Source organism: Heptranchias perlo, chromosome 36, assembly GCF_035084215.1.
Source record: "Heptranchias perlo isolate sHepPer1 chromosome 36, sHepPer1.hap1, whole genome shotgun sequence".
Classification (NCBI taxonomy): domain Eukaryota; kingdom Metazoa; phylum Chordata; class Chondrichthyes; order Hexanchiformes; family Hexanchidae; genus Heptranchias; species Heptranchias perlo.
Genome location: NC_090360.1, coordinates 10,291,911 through 10,313,816, shown reverse-complemented (window position 1 = coordinate 10,313,816; position 21,906 = coordinate 10,291,911). Strand labels below are relative to the sequence as shown.

Sequence of the window (21,906 nt, the reverse complement as noted above, 5' to 3'; positions counted from 1 at the left end):
GCCTATAGAAGGCTTTTGGATTCCCTTTTATGTTGGCCGCCAGTCTATTCTCATACTCTCTCTTTGCCCCTCTTATTTCCTTTTTCACTTCCCCTCTGAACTTTCCTTATTTATTTGAATTTTTTTTTTGCTTGTCAGTTCTTCCCCTTCCTTATCTCCTGAAGGAGTTTATGCCTTGCTGGAGTTTACGCCTTGCTGGAGTATGGTTCCTCAGACCATCTTGTACCTCATCATTATGTGTAATGCCTTGTCAAAATGGTGTTGCCAGGCTCTTCCGCTATTGCAGGCATCACAGCCAAGTCCGAACATGTCATTTGATGTCCAAACACAAGCATTTTCATCAGAAGTTTGAGGATTGTGTGGCCAATTCTCCTCACCGCCTCCCCCCTCACCCCCAACACAAGAGTGTTGAAAGCAGTTGAAAGCAGTTGTAATGAGATCAACTACAAGCACAAGATTTAGTGTAAGACCTGCCTGCTCTGTTTGTTTAAATACTCACTGAGCCATTGGGAGAGCTTTCTTCCATCTTTAGATACTCAATTCATTTCATTTTATTAATTCAAATATTATATGTTTAAATTATGTTATTTTATATGAGTGTTCCGTGTACTTTATAATGGCCAGCAAAGCAACTGCAATTTTAGATGCTAAGAAAGTTTGAATGGCTGCCGATTTCTTCTTGGAAAGACAATTACCACTGGCAGTGAACCGAGGATCCAACTGCCAACAGGGCAAAGTTGGGCAATTGCCAGCCTTCAGGTTATCCTCTTCTGCTCAGCTATGTGGGCAATTAGGCGCTTCGACCTTCTGGTATGAGTCTGGCTAGTTCTAATGGAAATTCCGCATTCTGTTTCAGCATTTGTTTCCATCCTTCCTCTGCAGTATCTGTCTCTCTCTCCACCCACCACCCCCTCCCCCTCCCCCCACATTCAATTGTCTTGCTTTTATGACCTATGATTCATTAATCTTAACTTTCTCATTTTGATCCCAGATGAACATAGATTCTCTAGTCTCATCTTTTTTACCAAACAGTGATTCGATCATCCTGATTGCCTTCTCTTTCTGACTATTGGGTGATCAGAGATTCATGTCAATCACTTGGCTGTTCTTTGCATGCTGTACTTATTAGTAGACTCCACGCTCCGTCTCTGATTCTTCATTGTTTGTTTCTCTGCTGTATTATGCGGTTGCTGGCAAGGCACAGCTCTCCCTTGCTCCCTTTGACTGGATCTATACCAAAGGTTGATTTTATTCCTAGGATTAGATTAACCTAATCAAAAATTGGGTTACCAGTTTCTGATGAAAACATTTCTATTCAGGATGTAATGAGTAACTTTTAAAATGTTTTTCAAACGCTGGCTGTCTTTATTATTTTTTTTTTGTTTACAAGCATATTCTGAAACCAATTTCTTTTGTTAATTATTTTACAGTACATTCCTGATCAACATTCAGCACTATCAACACATCCTCATCTTCCTGAATGTTTTTCATTGAATAGGAAAAGAAAAAGTTTGTGTTTTGAGTGAAAATTCCTTTTAGTTGCATTTGACCAGATGCCTTTGTATCACAGCAAAATATTACTAAGATTATCCAGTGACAGTGAGAAAGTCAATCATTTGATAGGAAACAAATAACATAATAAATATATCTATAAATATCAAAAATCTTACATCTGCATGCAATCTGTTATGAATTTCTATCTCTGCACTTATAATTGAAACTGCCTATGTAAACTTATCACATTAGAATTACATCCTCCCACCAGTGATGGCACTGTAGCCCATCAGTTCTACATCTGCCAGCTCCTCAGCTTGTACTGCAGAGAAACTCAGACTCCAACCAACTCTACTTCTCTGCTTCCCAACTTGCCATAAGTGTTTCTATTTATAAATAATATCAAATCAAAATGTTATATTAAAACCTTTAAAGTGGGGACTGAATTATGCCTGCTCAAATTATATCCCATCCTCTAATCCCACTTCATCTGAAGATGACACTTGCTGTTAATCCCTCATGTCCGATACCACAGATCAGCTAGCATATATAAGATTTTTACTTTGCTTGTTATTGGCTATTGGTCTAAACCCCAATAGAGTCTATAGATGGCAATAACAAGATAGCTGTGTTTTAACTCAGACCACAATAACTGTGCCATATTGTCAACAAATGTGCAATATTCAGGGCATTCAGCCCTAATTATTAAATATCCACTGGTGGATAAATAAGTTTTGATTACAAAAAGCTAATAATGGTTTTGCCTAATACAATTCATCACTATTCTTGTGCTCTGTTTTGTCCATGTGAGTTTTGTCATCTGATTTTTTACTTTTTGTCCTGTCTTCCTTGGAGTTCCTGTTGCAGAGTTCAGCATCGCTGCTTGTCTGCAAACTATCAAAGGTGACATCCCGTGCTCCTCTCTTCAGTGTTTTCTTTCCTCGTCTTTGTCTTCGACAAAACTTGCCACATTTGTCAAAGCAGTTGAAACGGGCATCTGTCGTGCAGGCATACATTCCAGCTGGGACTACCAGAACCATGGCACATACAATGACTATAATGTGAATGAGTTTCTCTCTTTGCTCCATTTCACTGATATCACTGCCTGTAACAAACACAATGCATGGACCTCTTTTCGGAGACTGGTTCCTCAGTGCCACACACACCTTGTACTTTGTTGCTGGAAACAGATCATTAATTGTATAAGTATTTACTCCTGGTCCAATGTAAATCGTTTCCAATTTAGCATCTTCAAATTTCCCAAAGTGCAGGGTGTACCAGGTCTCAGCAGGGTTCTGTGTTGCTGCATACCACTCCAGGGTTATGCCATATACCATCTGCTTTGCAATCCTAACATCTATATAAACATTCTCTTCTTCCGAGGATGAAGGGGACAAGGATGATGGGATAGGTAAAGTTTCTGAAGTTAAAATTTTCACCATGATTTGCACAGATGAGTTTCCAAGATAGTTAGTAGTAGTGCAAATGTAATTTCCTCCATCTGTACCACGTGCTGATGGAATCACCAGCTCTGATTTCACTGTTTCTTCATCAATATTTGTGAAAGTCACTGTAATTAATTCAAAGATTTGTTTTACTTACATCATTTCCATAATTGCAAAATATTAACATTAGTTTTAATAAAATGTATATCGCCAACATTCCCACCATAACCTCAAAGAAAAAACATTAAGAGTCAAATGACAATGGTAAGGGTCTTAAGCTTCCTTGGAGCTTATCTGTATGGTCAGTCTTTTCCCCTCCCTCAAAAAGTTTCAGCTAAGCCAGAACAAGATTGCTTCCTTAAAAAAGAACCAGCTTTTCATTTAATTCCTAATCAGGATGTCCTTTTGCTCAGGGTAACTAAAACACATCTTTAATTAAATAGCTCAGAATAGAGCATTACATGACACAGTTACATTTTTTTTCAAGGATTATTTTATTAATATTAGACATTTTTTTCAATGCACGGGTGTATTGTCAAGGGCAGGGAACACAGTTCTACAAAAGTGAACATTTTACCTGCTTTGCATTCATGCTAAGAGTGAAACATTTCAAACTCATGGATGGCATGGACCATAAACAGTTGATCTTCATTCCACTTCACTGATAAGTAGCTTAGCCTTAGAAAACATTGTTACTGCAGTAATGCAATATTCCTATTCCTACTTTCTATACCATCTATTCAATCTCTCGGAGACTGAGAAGTGATATGGAATTGTGCTGAGACACAATTGTTCAAATCCACTTCGATTGGACCATTTACAACCATCACATGCATTTTTTAAACATTTATTTCTTTTCCCGCTTTACTCCCTGAAGAGTCTCCCCACAGGCACCCTTCCTGGTCAAAAGTATATATGGACGAGTCTTAATGCTCTCTGAGGTAGCCTAGCAAACCATTCAGTAGTAGAAGCAATTCTGCTGCTTCAAGAAGGACCGCCACCTTCTAAGGGCAACTACAGATGGCCAATAAACATGGCCTTGTCAGTGTCACCCACATCCCAAAAACAAATATTATAAAGAGAAACACATGCTCCAGGGCCTCTATCAATACTGTTGTTTAGCTGCCTGGCAGGATATGTGCATGAACAACTATCCCTCCAATTCTCCCCGCCTTCCTGAGTGACTTTTATTTAGGTCTGTAATGTTGCTCAGACTAAATAAATAAAATAGATTTCATTTTATGATTCAGCAACAAGTAGAGGAAGATGAAATATGGTCACATCAGGTACAGAAACATGACTTTGATGACAAAGTGAGTTGGGTAGGATGAATTGTCTTCTTTTGCATTCCAACATTCTTGCATTCTTTTAAAAATAAGTTTTACTCAACTCATTAATTAGCTAGTTAGGACATTCACTGCATTGTATCCATTCTACTACCAATCATAGCAGGTCACAATGAGCGCAACAAAAAAGGGCTCTTTAGGTGTGGTTGGCTTCACAGATTGAGCCTTCTGGGTGCCTAATTTGTAATGTGATGAGAGAGCAGGTGGGAGTCTGGGCTCTCTCCTAACATGTTGATTTTAACAAGTGCCTTAGCCCTCCACTGGACTGCTTGGATACTTTTAAAATCTGACTTTGCCCTGGGTTGGAGTTATACTACACCAGGTCCTAAGCCCAAATGAGACAAGACTACCTACTACAGATGGTCTCACAATTCTCACTTTAACTGCACTTAGAAATTAAAAGGAATTCTGACTCCCAACGTGTTACAGTGAAATTGCTGTTGCTGTGCACCTGAAATCACTTTGCGTTGACACAAAACTGGTAGTACAATGGTCATGAAAGTGCTACCTGATTTATCCTGAAAATAAAGGAAGATGTTCCATCGCTATGATGGTAAATTGATTTCAAACCAGTTAAAGAACATCACAAATGTTTACAATCCATCCCCTGACCATTTGTTGCATGCAAACTATATTTTCCTCATCTTTCTTCATGAGATGTTATGGTGCTGCAGGCAACTGAACTAGTTAGAACATTACTGGTTTGTGATGGCGCAGGTGCAATAGTACAGTAGAATTTAACATCAGAGCAGCAATATTACTGAATACTCAAGGCTTTGCTCATGGTGAGTCAGAGGAACTGTTGTTTTATAATAGGGGTGTTACCAACAAAAGGTGCCCAGGAAAGTATTGCAGGAAGTGAGCGTGACATTTACAGGAAGTGAGACTATATGCAAGATTTTGCATTATACATGTAAATAACCACAATTTAATTCGTTTATAAATCACGAGATATATGACTATATGATTTGTAAATTAAACTTCTGTTAGACTCAAAAGCCATCTCATAAAAAGCAGGTAGACTTTATGGCTTTCATTTGTCAGAATACAGTTTTACAAACAATTGCTATTGTAAAATTTAAAAAATGTCTAACTTTCAGATAGTGGCAATAGCGTGTTTACCATACCATTAAATTTCCGAATTATCTTCACACCATTTGTCCACCACACTGTAGGGGTAGGATTTCCTTTAGCCTCACATGATAAATTTACCTTCTCTCCAATCGAAACACTAATGTTCGTGTTCTCAGACGTGATTAACGGTTTAAAGCAACTTTTCAGTTCCACTGCGTAGAAAAATTTCCCTGCCCTGGAATCTGGGCCTGAACAGGATAGGTAAGAATTCATCAGAATAATAGGGGGACTGATGGATTTGACGAAGTGTACAAAACCTTTAAGGCGACAGTCACAGAGCCATGGGTTGTCATGGAGAGCCAGGACAGCGTTGGAGATACTCTCTTCTCGACCCTCACGCCGTTGTGTTCTCTGATAGACGGGCCAGTTTAAGAACACGTCTCCAGAAATCACTGTAAGCTGATTGAAGGATATGTCCAAATAGGTCAAGTTAGTAAGATACCTCAGTGCGTGTTCTGGAAGAACGTCCAGTCTATTGTGCTTCAAATCCAAAATTGTCAAAGCTGGACTGTCCTGGAAAGCTGTCCATGGTACTGAACGCAATTTGTTCCCCTGTAGTCGCAACTCTGACAGATTTTTCAGATCTTGCAGACTCTTAGCATGCATGAGTGTAATGTCATTAAAATTCAGCCACAGGTTTTCCAAGGCACGAGCTGTGGAAAATGCATCACGAGGTAATTCTGCCAAATGAGAATTTTCTATTCTGATTTTTGTGACATCTGGTGGAATATTCTCTGGTATTCTTCGCAAAGCGGAAGTCATGCAAATCAAACTCCTGTAAAAAAAATAGAAATATAAACGATCTTTATTTAAAATATCTATCCACAAACTTCACGGAATGGTACTCAGTAACCGTAGGAACCTAACTCTCACCTTCCAAAGCTATCATTCCTGCAAGAACACCCTGCCACACAGGATCCAACCGTTCGATTAGCACAACAGATGAGGAGAAGACAGAAAATGTTCCAAATCATGTCCATGATTACTTAAATGCGGGCAATGCGTTCGTCTTCGCAACCAGATGCATCCACGATTTGAGATTATATCGAATCACATTACCAGTAATCTTATCTGACGTAAGTTTTGACTCGTCCAGAGGCAAGGTGGGTCAGAGAAGATGCCTTAAGGTCCTTTTCTCGTTCGACAGAGAACAGTTCGTGTCACCCAAACCCCAAATTCGATCCAACATATCTCATGAAAAATGTTTACTATTAGTGTATATTTAAATTGCTTAGTGAATCTCAGTATAAGTAACAAGAGAATTAATCGAGAAACGAAAATCACTACAATAAGAATATATAACCTTTAAACTAAAATAAATAGAATAAACATATACTCTTTTTAATACAGCTTAAAAGCCCCACATACTCGCCTCTCGCACACGCATCTTCGTTTTAAGAGTTGCAGGTTATTATATATGGTCTAAATACACATACTCCTTATTGTATAGTATAAAGATCATTCTTCTTGGCTTTTAGCTTGTCTTTATATAGTGCCTTTTACTTTGTAAGGCAAGAATAGTTACCAGCCCCACACATTAAATCTACTTCTGATGACGTCCTTTGGGAAGGATTTCAAGTACACTTTATAGCCAAGTGTCTCTCCCGGTGCATGTCTGATTAGTTCCTCTCTGAGGACAGGTGGGCGCTTTATACAAGTGGTCTTAGGGTTCCTGATTTTGCAGCACTTGAAGCAGAGGCAAATTACAAGATCCTTTAGCTAACTACACTTTACAATACAGATTAAAATTGTAAGATGAGTTCTTTTTTGAATATATTTAGAAATTAGTGCAAACTGCAACAGAGGAAAGTCTTTATGGCTGGAAAAAAAGATTTGCGTTTATTCAGCGCCTTTCACGACCTCAGGACATCCCAAAGCGCTTTACAGACAATGAAGCACTTTTCACTTCATTACTGTTGTAGTGTAGGCATTAATCCATTTATTTTAAATAGGTTAACACCTCTAATTTACGATCTATATATCTAAAGTTACTGGAAAAGCTCTTCTTATGGACTATACAACACTACTTTTGGTGCAGTTATACTGTGGCTTTTGCATCGTTGTGAAGCAAGGATCGACAATGGTTGAGTGCCAAAAACTTGGAACACTGGTCCCAATCTGACTCCCAAATGCATTAAGGCCGAACAGGGTCAGACCTCTCCAGGAGTTGTATCACCTTATGAGTTTCCACCAGAATTCCCTTCGTGACAAATAACGTAAACACGAGGAAATGAAGCAGGGGTCTCACGCCACTGACTTCAGGGTGCATTTACACTGCAGCCAAAAAGCTGAGACCAGTCGCTGCAGTTCAGGCTCCAGCCGGGCAGAACCAATGCATGTACATTATTGGCTCCTTCCTGGCTGGAACTGTTAAATGTCCTGTATATGCCCGGGTACCGGCGTCCCCAGAGCTATATCCCCAACGCTTGTTTACAGAGTGGAGATGGGGGAGTCTAAACTCTCTAAATATTTAAATTAAGGTCAGATAGATAGCTTTCTGAAAATTGTCCAGAGGGCTCCAGTGGCCCCTCTGCGAACTTTGCAAATTGGGTATGAAATGGCACTGGATTTATACTGTTTGATGTCAAACCAAAGCAGCGTAAGATTACTGCCTCCAGGAAGTCGTACGCCGATAATACGTCATTACTGCGGCGCAAGTTTGCAGCAGATTTCTTCAAACTGGGAAAAACAGAAGAAACAATTGTCAGGATTTCAAGCAGCGTCTTGTGAACAACCGTGTTATTGTTGATGAGGGATTTCAATCTGCATCGAAAGATGAAAGTGACTCTGAAACTCAACGACCTTCTGTTTAAATGGGGGAAACACGTTTTAATAAATCATTACCGGCGCAGCGAGGTAAAGACTACAGCGAAAACTCAAAATAAATTCTCACCTCACTTACTGGACCTTTCCAATAAAGGTTTATCCGCGTCGCCTTGTGGACCAAAGGGGTATTGCTCGGTAGTCAATCCATCATTCCACATTCATACAAACTTGTGCTTGACACGAACACAATTAACACTATTATGGAACAAATTTTCTATTTAACTCAACAGGGGGAAATTATTTTTGTTATGTTCTCTGTTGCTTCACAATTTTAGGTAATGTACTTGTATAAAATCTCCCTATATTCTTTCTATTCAGCTACAAGCATTCAGAACTTACGAACAATAAATGTACCAAGAACAAAATTACAACAGTAGATAAAAGTGACTTACACCAAGCGCTTGTCTTGTAGAGCAGTGCTGCAGAGAGTGCATAGAGGGACATATGTCACTATAGCGTCAAGCAAAGATTGCTTCTTGAAATTTAGTAGAATTGGTTTGAATCCAGCCTAGATTAACGAAATTAGTTTTTTTCTTGCCATGTTTTCTATAAGAATCCCGAGTGAAATTACTTCGGGTAGTTAAATCCAGACTCGGAGGGTATAAATCCAGAACACAATTTTTTAATTTAGCACTAAAGTGTTGCTCTCACTCATCAGAGAAGCACATGGGCTTATGTGAGAAACAGAAATCTCAAACCGGTGCACCTTCTAATTGTTCTTCTGCGGTAGTGTTAGGACAGAGGTTGGGAATTATTACTCTGCATCTGACCCATTCTATGTATGACCTTGAAGTATCTAACTGGGTATGAGAATTAGAAAATCGTACCAGTCCTCAGAGCTAACATGCCTCACTTTGATGGGAACTAAAAGTCACAGGCCAATATGAAATTTATGTATGTCTCAAAGCACTTCACATATAATGAGTTACTTTGAAAAGCAGTGATGTATGCAAGCACAGCAGCCATTTTGTGCACAAGATCCCATTAACAGTATTGAGATAAATGGGCAGTTAATCTGTTTTTGGTGTTGTTGGATCACAAAAATGAAGGAGGCCATTCAGATCCTCTCGGTCATCCTACCATAGAAACCTACAATTCCCCCATTACAGCGTCCAATTGCCCCTTGAATGACTCCAAACGCTTTGGCCCTATTACTCTACCATTCCAGATATTGATCACTCTTCCTGATATTAGCCCTTAATTTACCTTTTACCCAGTTTGTACTTATGTCTGTTTGTCCTGCATTCAACATTTAACTTGGAATAATATTCAGAATTAACTAACTATTCCATTCCATAAATCTATTAGATCTCCTCTCATTCATTTCCTTCCGAGGCTGAAGGGATCAAACTCTATAATCTCTCCTTATTACTCAGTCCTCTGGCACTTTGGGATCAGCCTTATTGCCCCTCTTTGCACCATTTGGGCTTGGATGGTTCCCTCGTTCTATCCAAGAGTAGCATTCAATGTGCGGCCTTACAAAAGCACTAAGAAGCTTCAGTGTAATGGCCTCAGGCTTATACTCTACTGATTTAGCAATAAAACTCAGCCCTCAGAAAGCCCTCGATAAAATTCCACATGAAAACCTGTTACATAAACTCAAGGCAGTGGGTAGCTTAGTCGAAATTTGTAGGTGGATAAGAAATTGGCTTAAAAAGAGGAAGGGTGAGTACTCATTAGGGGAATGATATGGGACTGGGGAGATGTATTGAGCAGAGTGCACCCATGATCTCCTAATATGTGCAGCCAGCATTCCTAAAATTGGTCCCCTGCTTTCAGAGTTTTTCAGCTAACAATGCTGAATATTTCATAATGCAAATATGCATTTCTAATTGTTAATAAATGCTCATTTCATAGAATATTAATGTACATCCAACTTCCTTGAAAATAATCTCCCTAGTTTGTGTGAACTTGAGAATGTAACTATTTATTGATAAGGTTTTAGAGAAAGAACACGGGAGACAATTTTAATCCTAACTCTATCTTGACTTCCACACATATACTATACATAAACATGCATATACATATGAAACAAAAACTAGGAAAGTTTACATATAGCTGGCAGAAATTGATTTAAATGTTTTACAAGCTTTACCAACAGTGCAGCTTCTGTAAATAAGAAACCATCTCTTTCTTCAGTTGGGAAGGTCTGCAGTGATAGTCCAGGTAAGCATCAATTCTGCTTCATGATCAGTAGCAGGAGGCAAGAGCCCAATGTGATGTGTTAGTCAATCTTAGTGATATTTTTCATTTCACTATCACCCAGCACTCCATATAGTGCACTGGTTAGGATCTAATGAAAGTCACTCCCTCTCCCTCAGTTTCTGGAAATGTCTAATTACTTGTGGTGTTCTATTCTTTTAGTCATGAAGAAGGCTTGACTCATTCTAGTTTCATGATGCCTCAACATACATCAATATGGTGTGTACACCCATTATCTGATACATTTTGACAAATTATGTCCAAAAACATTTCAATTATACAGCCTTTAGTCTGCTGGCAAAGTTAAAGGTCCTGTTTGAGTGTGACTTCAGGATAGGGAACTCCCTGTACCTTGATTTAAGTTAGTTGGATCTGCACCTGAGAATTAGCTCAATTAATGCTTTAGTCAAGCTGGCATTAGTTCTGTCCAAAGTTGTCTTAAGACCTCGATTGCCATTTTTCGCATGGTGATAAATGAGCATTAAATTTCAATCAAGGGGAATAGTGCCTTCAGGTACTGCTGGGATTCCAACATTTATTGTGCAGATGATGTGCATGTTGGACGAGTGGCAAATGTTCAAAGTCCTGAGCCACCTGCAAAATGTACCTTCGAAATTATTCCCTTCATCGAGACAACACTAAACTTTATATAACAGCATAAAAGGGAAAATCAAGTGCTGGTAGAAAAACATCCACATACCTAATTGTAGTATTCTCACAGAGGTTCACAGCATACGTAAAATACACAACTGTCGTCCCACAAAAATACAAAGGTAACATATAACCCGATGGTGACCATTTTGTTACATAAAGCACCTGTCACCCTTCTGGGGGAGGAGCACAGAAATAACATCATAGTTTGATGCGAAACATGATAAAGAAAAGATTGGTATCTAATTTATGAAGCATGTGTTTATCTTTCCTTGCTTCCCACTGTGCACAGAAAGACATCCAAATTCACTAAGTAATGAATAAAAATAGATGTTAAAATATAGGTTGCTAGTGGAGAGCAGAAGATTAGAGACTGGCCTTTCACCTCTGGGTTCAAATCCAGCCGAGACTGATGGGTTGATAGCACTCTTTGGCTAATGTCTCAATCCAGCCTACAGCACAAAACTACCCCTACTTTGAAGCTAATTGGAAATGTCACTCAGCGAGTCCCAATGATGGTTGGTGTGGGCAATGGAAAAAAGTCACATGGTGCAGGAGGCAGTGCTGTCTGAGGCTGTGGTTGAAGCGCAGTGTTGGAGCAGATTGGAAGGAGCTTTGCTCTGCATCTGGCTGTGCTATACCTGAACTGGGAATGCTTGATGCCGACACTTGGGGCTCAATTTTCAAAGTGAAAAATGGGTGGGGTGGGGCCATTGAAAATTGCCATAATTTCAGACCTACCCCCAACCCACCTATTTCTGGTTTTCACCGGGGCGGGCGACCAACCCGCTCCCAGGAGGCGGGTCGGGCCCGATAACCTTTCAAGGAGGCCTTGGGCCTCCATTTTTCTGGACTTCCCAATTTCGACTCCGGGGGGCCAGGATTTCTGGGCCTTCTGTTTTACGCCTCATGAAAGGAGGCGAGAAGGCCTGAGACTAACAGGCAAGTGCCTAGAAAGACACAGCTTATGTCAAAATTGTAAGGGCGTCTGGGAAACCCGTGCTGATGGGTTTCCCAACCTCAATTTGACCCCCCCGCCCCCTTCCCGGCTCGGTTTTAAAATTGAGCCCTAGGTGCCTGAAATGGAAAGCGTTTTATTTCCCAGAGGTGCCATCTTTCACCTTGTTGATCATAAAAAAATAACCAAAACTACGAGCTGTGATACAATTGAGATTTACAGTTATACATTCCCATAGCCAAAGGTGAAAGAGATCATAACACCAATTAGTGCACCATTTCTAAAATATCTTTAAAAATATCGCTTTCAAGAAAAGTCCAAGGAACATGGTTTATTGTTGGCTAATATGGTACCCAAACAGACTGGTTTTATTGAGGTGCTGGGATATTGTGGTCAGATTACACTGACCTAAATGTTAGTTTCGCAGAAAAATTTCTAGTCTAGTTTGATGAACAGGTTCATTTGATTCAATGGATACGAGTCAATCAACAGAAATATTCATTTTGTTGTGCTTCACTATTTGTTGCTTCTTCAGAATCCAAACTGGACCGCGGTGACAGAAGTCTATTGGACTCGTCTTTATTGTGGCAGGTCAGATATTCTCCTTCATTGCCATTTGGTTTGGGCCCTGTTGCCAGGCTTTCAAATGTGACATACGAGTCGTTTTGATATTCCTCTTCCGGGGGCTGAATCAGAAACTTTCTGCAGCGCCTCTTCAGGGCCCCACAGCAGACAGTGAGGGTGAGAGGGACTACAATCACGCAGGCCACAGTGATCACCACCGCGTTAATCAGTTTCTGAATCCCACTCGCATTAGCCACTTCATCCGTGGAGAAAATCACGCATTGCTCTTTCCTGGGGACGAGTCCTTTGACACAAATGCAGACAATGTATTTGGTCTGTGGCATTAAGCCATCAATAGTAATTTTAGTCTTTACAGGGCCCACGTTTATTCTACGCATGTCCTTTTCGCCAAAAGTAGTATATAGAATACTAAAAATAGTGGTGTTTGTAGCCTTGGGGGATCTCCAAGCCAAGGAAACACTATGATAGGTATCCCCTATAACTCTAACAGATCTGACCAGACAGTCTGGTTCCTGTTGTGTTGAAGACAGACTAGTTGTTATGTTGTTGGGATCATCAACGCTTCTTCGATTCTCCAATAAGCCACTAACTTCGGGAAGATTAATATTCTGGGAAACAATCTCTGATGCATCTTCATTTGGATAAATCTGGTGATTACGCATGACAAAGTAATCTGTCCTACCTATAGAATAGGAGCTCCTTGGTGATGCCCTTGGTGACACTGTGGTGGTCAGGGTACTCACATACCTGGCCATCAGCTTCCTACTGTGTACTGCAGCCTTTTGATTTCTCATTTTTCTGACCCACATTCTTTTGGATGTGCTTTTGATTGGTGCCAATGCGATGGCGGAGTTCACTATGAGAAGGGACATAGAAGCACCTGACGTCCCCGCCAAATTATTGGCTGTACACAAATATTCACCAGAATCCTGATGGGATACAGCCAATAGACTGAGTGTAGACCACTTTAATCTCTTGTCAGAATTGTCCAGTATCACTGTAAAACACAATGATTGCAACTGTAACACACAATGATACACTTCAGATTATATTTGTGACTGGTTCCTAGCACATAAATTTTAATTAAAAATTAAAGCCACTCAAATGTGCCTACTGTTCTTCCTCATCTATCAATTTTGCATCTGGCAAATGTTCCACAAACCAGGTGTCACCTTTCCTTACAGATTGCAAAACAATCTTTAAAAAAGAGAAAAAGTCATTCATTTCATGCTGGGTTCTTCTGACTCGAAGCCTGAAATTCACAACCCGTTACAATTGCTCTTTGATTGACCGTATGAATTTACAAGAAGTTACAATGACCTGGATTCACCTCCTTAGATCACCTGACCACAGGGAGTTCTTGAACAGTGGTCTTAAAGAGACAGGTCAAGCAGGCAGCTAAAAATAGCAAGACAGATGTATTTCATATCAATGCAATAAGTAATCATACGTTGTTATTGCACAACAGAATTTCAAGGTCTTCACCATTTACCACAGCTGGCATGTTTCACAAAATATTACTGGTAACTAAATTACAATCCTCAATCCAATTTAATTGGGTGTTGAGATGTCAAAATTTTAAGTAAAAAATAAACCTATTGGGAACAGTAGAAGTAAACATTCACCTCTCAGCAATAGTTTGGAGTAAACTTTTAAAATAAAACAATGTTTATGAACATGCAACAGATGGATTATGTAAATTATGATGGATCACTGGGTGTGGCTTCAAGACGGTAATTCAATTGAGTTCAAGAGTTGTTAAACTGTAAGAGCAAACTTGAATGTTTTAAAATCACCGTTTAATTCTCCAAATTAGATTATTATTTTGTAATCACAGCCACATGTCCATATAGTTAATAAGATCTATTTTTGATCCATATTTTTTTCAGCAGGTGTACTGGTTAAAATCAATGTGTTGACATCCTCAATAATTGTGCTGCAATCACTAAGTTTATTGAGAATGAATGCAAGTAAATAATCGTTACTGCATATGTCCCTTCAGTATGCTTTAACCAGTTGAAAAATTACCTTCAGTGCCCAGACACCTACCTGTTCCATTCAGCAGGATATTATCCAATCTACTCCAGCTGACCTTGGGGATGGGGACCCCTGTAGTCACACAATGAAGTGACACAGTGCTCCCCGCGACTGTGGTCACTTTAGCTTCCGTGGCGTGAATAGTTGGACTCTGGCACTTTTCTAGCTCTATTTTGCTGAAGAGAGTTCCCGAGAGGTTTTCTGGCCCAGAACATGTTAATCGAGGATCGAGCAATGCTGCAGTTGGATTGTGCATCTTAACAAAATGAACTAGTTCTGACAGTCTGCAGTCACATTCCCAAGGATTGTCATGTAGTCCTGTCGAAGGGAACATATTCGCATATTTTGTGGAGGTGAAAAGATTACAAAAATGCCATTCATCTGAATTGTTGGATATAAATCCTTCCATTTTACGATATATACACGCACTCTTTAATTCTACATCCCCCTCCCAACCCCCTGCAGTTTTCAGCTCTTTTCTGAAGTTCTGAAATGAATGATTATCTTAGGGTATGGTTCCACAGTTTCTGGTAGCCCAAGGGGCCAATCTTCATGCATGACACTAGGCAGTGAGCCTCAGTAAACTATTACACTGTGGAGGGCATCACAGCCAACCACCGCCATATCCTCACCTGACATGCACGCGTGCACTTACCAGCACTGGACACCGATTAGGAGCCGGAACCCTGGGTGACTTATCCCCTCGCTGGCAATGCTAAGCTCAGTTGTAGTGTTCCCATTACGACCCTACCTGAGATTGGCTAACTCAGCACATGTAAGATATTAAATATGACCTTACTCGTCTGTTGGATAAATTATTCTACATCCAATGTAACACAATGGAAGGATTTTTTGTGAGTAGGAAGTTGAGTTACTTTATAATATAAAACGATTAAGAAAAAAAGTTAAAATGGAGAGAGGGCCATATAATGATCCCTATATTCATTTAGCAGCATCTGTTCCTGAGTATAGCAGAATTGATAGGTGATGCAACCAAAGTGCTACACTAACGTACAATCTACACATGACCTTTGCAACCACTATGTGTTTAATTGTTGGTACAGAAAAACTGTATTACAATGTTAATTTGCGGTGCAATCAACACTTTTTACATTTACCACAGAAAAGAGTGTGGCTTTAACCAACTTTAGATCTACATTGCCCTAATTTATTTGAGGCCAGTACTTGAAAAATGAAACATCATGATAAAAATGTGCTGAAAAATGACATTAAATTAATTGCACTCCTAATTTATTTTGTGGTAAATATCAACAGTGGCTGTAATTGTACATGAGAGCAAATTAATATTCCATACAGTTTTTTTTTGTAACAACAGTTAAACACTGTGCTGCTGGGTTCTTCAGTATGATCTGAACTGTAATTAGGAAAAGTCAAACTGGCTGTGCAGGGTCCACAATAGTCTCCCATTATTTTGTATTGCAAGGGTGTTATTTTTTACCTTTCTTGCCCTTGCTATTAAACGGTGGTGAGCACAGTACCAGGTGCTTCAGTCATCTAACAATGTGCCAACTAAGATTTGTTTTGGCACCATTTTATACTAATACAGTAATAACTTCTAATTCTAAACTGTTGCAGCAGCAATAAGTTAGAACTTTTAGTTAACAGAAATATGATAATGACCCTCAGGTAATAAGACAATAAGATGATCTATATTCAAACAAGTATTATTTGGTCTCCGAACATAAATTTGAGCTATTGTGATATCATTCATTCTGACTGTGTGACTTTTAAATAATAGCTGTTCACACATAAGTCAAAGCCCTTTTTGTGATTTCTTTGCAGGAGGACAATCAAGTTTAAATAGGACAGGTGAAAGTAAAAATAAATCAGAGAAAGGCAGCAAATAATCAGAAAAGATCTAGGGGATCAGTTGAATTATTGAGATACGGGTAGGTTGAGTGATGAGTTAGTTGTTTGAAATCAATGGAACGAAAATCAGCCGCTGCCTCCAACGGGCGGGCGATCTGCTCGTACCGTTCTGCCCAGGTGACAAAGTTGAAAATTACCCCCATAGTGGTAATCAGGATGGGGACAGTTTACAGAGTATGATTTACAGAGGATTACATAGAATGTACAGTACAGAAACAGGCTATTCAGCCCAACTAGTCCATGCTCCACAAGAGCCTCCTCCCATCCTTCATCATCTAACCCCATCAGCATATCCTTCTATTCCTTTCTCCCTCATGCGTTTATCTAGCTTCCCCTTAAATGCATCTATGCTATTCACTTCAACTACCCCTTGTGATAGCGAGTTCCACATTCTAACCACTCCCTGGATAAAGCAGTTTCTATTCATTAGTGACTACCTTATATTTATGCTGCCTAGTTTTGGTCTCCCCCACAAGTGGAAACATCTTCTCTACGTTTACCCCATCAAACCCTTTCATAATCTTAAAGACTTCTATCAGGTAAATACCAAAGTTGTCAAGAATAATGATTTCACCAGAGATGAAGTTGGAGTTGACAGATTTGAGTTTGCTTGTTAAAAAAATCTTTAAAAGTCATTAATGTGAAGACAGAAAATGAATGTAGTGAGTTGAGCAAGAGACATTTTTAACCACAGCAGGTCAAAGTCAAGAGATTCAAAGAAGCCAAGGTGATGTGACAAGATAGTAAAGAGACACGTGTTATGCTGAAAAGTGTGAGCAAACTAATATGAGAATAATAAATCTTTGTTATTTGTGACACTACAGCTTTTTTCAAAATTGCTATCTTAGCAAGAAACTAAACACAAATCCAACATTACTTTATTGCAGTTTTACGCCAGTAATTCAGCTAAAGATCTACCTTTTGTTGGGATACCGAGTTGTTGAAGGGTTTGTTTATAAATTATTCCTTCAAACAACACAGATGAGATAGAACCAGTGTTTCTTATACCCACCTATGAAAAGTTTTGAATTGTCTGTTAATGAAGTTGCATTGGCTACCTGTGGAGCAATCAACCATGTTGAGATCACTTTGGATGACAGTGTGGCCAGCCTGTTATTCGATAAATCCAGGTAGATGATGTTTCTGAAATAAGTGGCTGCTTGGGTGGGGAATGATCGAAGGACATTACCATGTAAATCAAGGAGCCAGAGCTGTGGTAAGTAGGAAAGTGCTTCCCATGGAAAGGTTGAAAGGGCATTGCCATCCAGACGAAGCTCCCTCATTGTGATCAGGCCCCGCAGACTCTCCCCGTTGAAGCTGCTAATGGAATTACCGGACAGCCAAAGGCACTCCAAACTGGAGGCAAAAGAAAAGGCTCGTGTGGAAACTTGTCTGATTAATGTTTTCTCAATCACCAGCTTTAAAGTTTCAGCCGGGATGTTGTTTGGAATCAAGGTCATTTCTGGGTTGTTACACAGCACAGTCCTGAAAGTAAAGAAAATCTCTTGTTTGTTTAATTATTCTCTACAATGTACAAAACAATTTAAAGAGTTTTTAAGATAAGAAAAGGCAACATGGCCACATGTCTACTTTTTTTGTTTTTCACCCTCTTCTCCTGAAGACTGCCACTTGGTATGAGGGTCTACCAGTCCTTCTGCATTGTGTCCAAATAGTCATCTTCAAATTTGGGCCAAGGCAGTGAGTGGCAGCAGGTTATTTTACTGTGAAGGGCAGGGGCCATAAGAGCAACGACAGATCCTCCATCTGATTGCCAATTTTTCCACCAGTGAAGGAACCCTGACTGATTTAACCCTCCCTCACGCATGAGATGATGATGCCAATTGTAATGCCCTCAATCCAGCCTTAACTGAAATCGGCTAGCTCAGCATTGAGCCGAGATCAAAACTGGGTCCGTCTTAGACTGTATGGTTCAGTAGCACACTGTAATAACAGTAATAAGTTCCTATCATATAGTACTCCACACATAAAAAATAAATGTCGCAGAGCGCATTAACCTGCAGAAAAGTGGGCACTGAGCAGAACAAAAGGAGGAAATTTAGGAAGAGGGACTGAAGGACATGGTCAAAGAGAAGAGTTTTTAGGAGGATTATGAAGGCAGTGGGGGAGGATCAAAGCAAGTTGGATTAGGAGAGAATTCCAGGGCACAGACTGGCCTCTGATTATGGAACAAGGAGAGCATGGAACACGTGGGAATTTGAATCAAATGAGTTGAGGATGTGGGCAAAGATGTATGGCTGGAAAGATTGCTTAGATCTGGAGTAAGACCATGAAGAGATTTGACACAAGGACAAGGATGTTCGAGTCGATTTGCCGGGGCACAGTGATGCACTGATAGAGATTCAAGTGCCCAGTACTTTGTGTGAGAGAGGACATGGCCCTAGGAATTTTGAATTAGCTGAAGTTGCGAAGGGTGATTGCTGGGAAGCCAGTGAGAGCAACTCAATCGTTGATACGATGAAGGTGTGGGTTAGGGCTTCAGTTACGGGCAGGGAGAGAGGCATAAGCAGGCAATGTTCTGAAGGTGGGAGAATGTGTCTTGGTGATGGTCTAGTAGTCTGCTGAAAAGTTCAGTGCAGGGCCAACCAGGATATCAAGATTGATCATCACCCAATTTATCCTGAGAGGACAGCAAGGGAGTTTGATGGAGTTGGGGCCAGAGACACGTAGGTACTGCCAGGAACTGAAAAGGATGACTTATGTTTTGCTGACATTAAGCTGCAACAAGACTTTTTGGAAAGCACATAGGGTGATGTGTATCTTACTTACCTAATTTTTACCTCAATAATCAACTTTATGAAGTGCTATTATTTGAAATAAAATTGTGTTAAAATAAAAAAATGTTGTGGGAAAAATAAATGAACAGCGAAATGATATCTCAGGAATGTGTGGCACTCTGGGTTAGAGCTTGGAACGGTATTTACTGGGTCCGGGATGTAAATCAAACTCAAATAAATGCAGCAAAAAGTATTTTGATGGTGTTTGAGAGAGCAGAAAGAAAAGATTTGTGCAGTTTCAACTCAGCCCACGGAGAATATCAACCCACTACACAAAAGCACCACCCCAAACTGGGCAAAATGTGCAATAACTGCAACTGAGGTAGGAAATAGAATTTGGTAGAGGGAAGTGTTAGGTACTTGCAACTGACCAATGCTGTATGAATTATGGGAGGTTGCATGTTACTCCCATGAGTGATGGAAAAAGATCTTCCAGTATTGTCACTCATCCCACATCTTGAGCACAAGCTGTGTAGAAACATACAAAGTCAGGAACTCTCAAATAGAAAATTCACAAATTTAAGTTTCAACTTTAACAAGGGCAGAACCTTGCTTTACTACCAAATGTGTCTCACCACACAATCACACATACTGTTAAGAATACAGATGAGGTGCAAAGTGAATTGTACTGAAAAAAATTTATAATGGTAAAGATTAAATATTCTGTAGAGGATTTAAGAAACTGAAACACAGCAAAATTGTCCTCGTGAGAAAGTGTTTTTTGAGCATTGTAAAATATTTCCAGAAATACACAACGATAGTTTACAATTTACCACAGTACAAAATACATATACACTGACATTATCCCGGGAACCAAATCAAATATAGTCACTCGAAACAGATTAAAAGAACACAACCAAAATGAATCTCTTTGCAAGTAAATATGTTGAACATTGGAGATGGTAAATAAAGTGTGTGGAGCTTCACAAAGGAGAATTTCCGCTGTACAAATATTCAGTATGAATTTGTCAAAGAATTATACGCCCCTCCCAATCTAAGACCATATTTGAAATGGTGAGATACCTTGTCTTGAGTTCATCACTGCGACTCTGGAAGGTACAGATGCACTGGGAAGGACACAAGGAGAATGCTATAGCTAGATATCCAAAACACAAAAAGCAAAGCAACCAGACTTTGAGCGACATTTTCTTTGCTGGTCACGGCACTGGTGATTTGAAGGTCTGTCCTGCTTAATTCCACATCAGCAGCATCTCCCTGTCTTCATGGCTCACAATCCCACAGTGCTCAGCTGCTACAGAGCGAATCCTGAGATAAAAAGGATAGAAATGGATTAAGGAGGGCTTTTTAGTTATTTTCACTTAGGTGCTTATTGCTTCCTGCAAGCGTGGGAATGGCACATGTTCTGGACAATGTTATATCGAGAAAAAATAACATGCAAGTGTGTGAATTGTCCCAGTCATATTCTCTTCTCTTTAAAGGCATAAACATTTAATTGCAGAGAAATGATTCAACGCAGAGATGAAATTCAATGATGCTATAGCAGGAGAGCGGGATTAGATTAGGTGTCTCACGTGGAGCAAAACATCAGTGCAGAGTTGATGGGCTGTTTCTGTAACATTCTATGATTCTGAAACTAAAGCAATATGTTAAATATATTTAATTTAAAACACTGTTCGTTATTTGTATCAGTTAAATGGCATAGGCAGTTCAACTTCTACAAAACCAAAGGTAAATCTTGTGCGTAGTATAGTTGGCAAGCAGCCCTATTCACGTCTTATTATAAGTCACAAAAGCAACAAACAAGTCCAAGAGTGACACAATGTTTTCATTAACATCATAGTCTTGAACAAAAGTTTTACAAAAATATATTTAGGAATTATAGTAGAAACAGTGGGGGTGATTTTCATCTCGTTAACTTCCTATTTTGGCATGATGGAGGAGGAATGAAAATCCAGTGGAACTGAGTTCTCCCAGGTTCCCGCTCAGTCAGGGCCATTCTTGATATTTGAGTCAGGGCCTAGTACAGGCATCTGAAGCGTCTGCTGGAAACAGGCCAGTGCTTTATCACCATATTTAAAAGGAGTGTGTGGAATGGCTCTATGTCATATTTGGTCCCGGGGCATGCTGGACGGCAAGTATCCAGCACGCCAGTGAAACCTGGTGAAGGACAAGACCTCGGGCATACCTGCAGGTGGGAGGACATCTAAAAGGCACGCACACTTTCAAGGTAAGTGCATTCGGCCTTTTAAACGCACTTCTTGTGTTTTTTTTGTTCACATATGGCATTTAGGCTTTCACGAGCCTTAGTGCCAGGTGTAGTTTGTTACTTATTTATTTATTTTGCCACAAGTCTCAAGGGCAACAAGGGATGGGCAATAAATGCCGGCCTTCCTGGAGAATGAATAAAAGAAAAAGTGCCTTTTGTTGGCACCAGAGCGTTTGCCACCAGGAATCTTTCAAAGTGAGCTGTTCGGATCAGCAGAAGGATGCCAGGCAGGGCAGGCTTCCCGAGGGGTGCTCTGTCCGCACCTACAACCCAACAGCTGCAAAGAAGTAAAAAACCTCACTTTGGAAGGGCATCG

General features: G+C 39.9%; 2 protein-coding genes across 2 annotated transcripts; both read right to left on the bottom strand.

The window, feature by feature from the left end:
• Nucleotides 1–2,258: 2,258 nt before the first annotated feature.
• On the bottom strand, nucleotides 2,259–6,399 carry lrit2 (leucine-rich repeat, immunoglobulin-like and transmembrane domains 2). The gene is made up of 3 exons (XM_067972356.1): nucleotides 6,293–6,399; nucleotides 5,413–6,194; nucleotides 2,259–3,064 (listed from the first exon to the last, which is right to left on the bottom strand). Exons 1-3 carry the CDS (start codon nucleotides 6,397–6,399, stop codon nucleotides 2,259–2,261), a joined length of 1,695 nt encoding a protein of 564 aa, XP_067828457.1.
• Nucleotides 6,400–12,541: 6,142 nt separating this feature from the next.
• Nucleotides 12,542–20,508, bottom strand: lrit1a (leucine-rich repeat, immunoglobulin-like and transmembrane domains 1a). Its single transcript, XM_067972355.1, has 4 exons — nucleotides 20,387–20,508; nucleotides 17,581–18,053; nucleotides 14,691–14,996; nucleotides 12,542–13,638 (listed from the first exon to the last, which is right to left on the bottom strand). Exons 1-4 carry the CDS (start codon nucleotides 20,506–20,508, stop codon nucleotides 12,542–12,544), a joined length of 1,998 nt encoding a protein of 665 aa, XP_067828456.1.
• Nucleotides 20,509–21,906: the final 1,398 nt, after the last annotated feature.

Bases quoted from the DNA above. Each gene is read 5' to 3' on its own strand.
- lrit2 (XM_067972356.1), bottom strand. From the start codon at position 6,399: ATGGACATGATTTGGAACATTTTCTGTCTTCTCCTCATCTGTTGTGCT. The intron at 6,195-6,292 runs GTGAGAGTTAGG...TTTTTTTTACAG, and splicing joins AGGAATGATAGCTTTGGAAG to GAGTTTGATTTGCATGACTT. The intron at 3,065-5,412 runs GTATGGTAAACA...AATTAATTACAG, and splicing joins GATAATTCGGAAATTTAATG to TGACTTTCACAAATATTGAT.
- lrit1a (XM_067972355.1), bottom strand. From the start codon at position 20,508: ATGTCGCTCAAAGTCTGGTTGCTTTGCTTTTTGTGTTTTGGATATCTA. The intron at 18,054-20,386 runs GTATCTCACCAT...CTTTACTTTCAG, and splicing joins AGTGATGAACTCAAGACAAG to GACTGTGCTGTGTAACAACC. The intron at 14,997-17,580 runs GTGGGTATAAGA...TCCCTTCGACAG, and splicing joins CAATTCAAAACTTTTCATAG to GACTACATGACAATCCTTGG.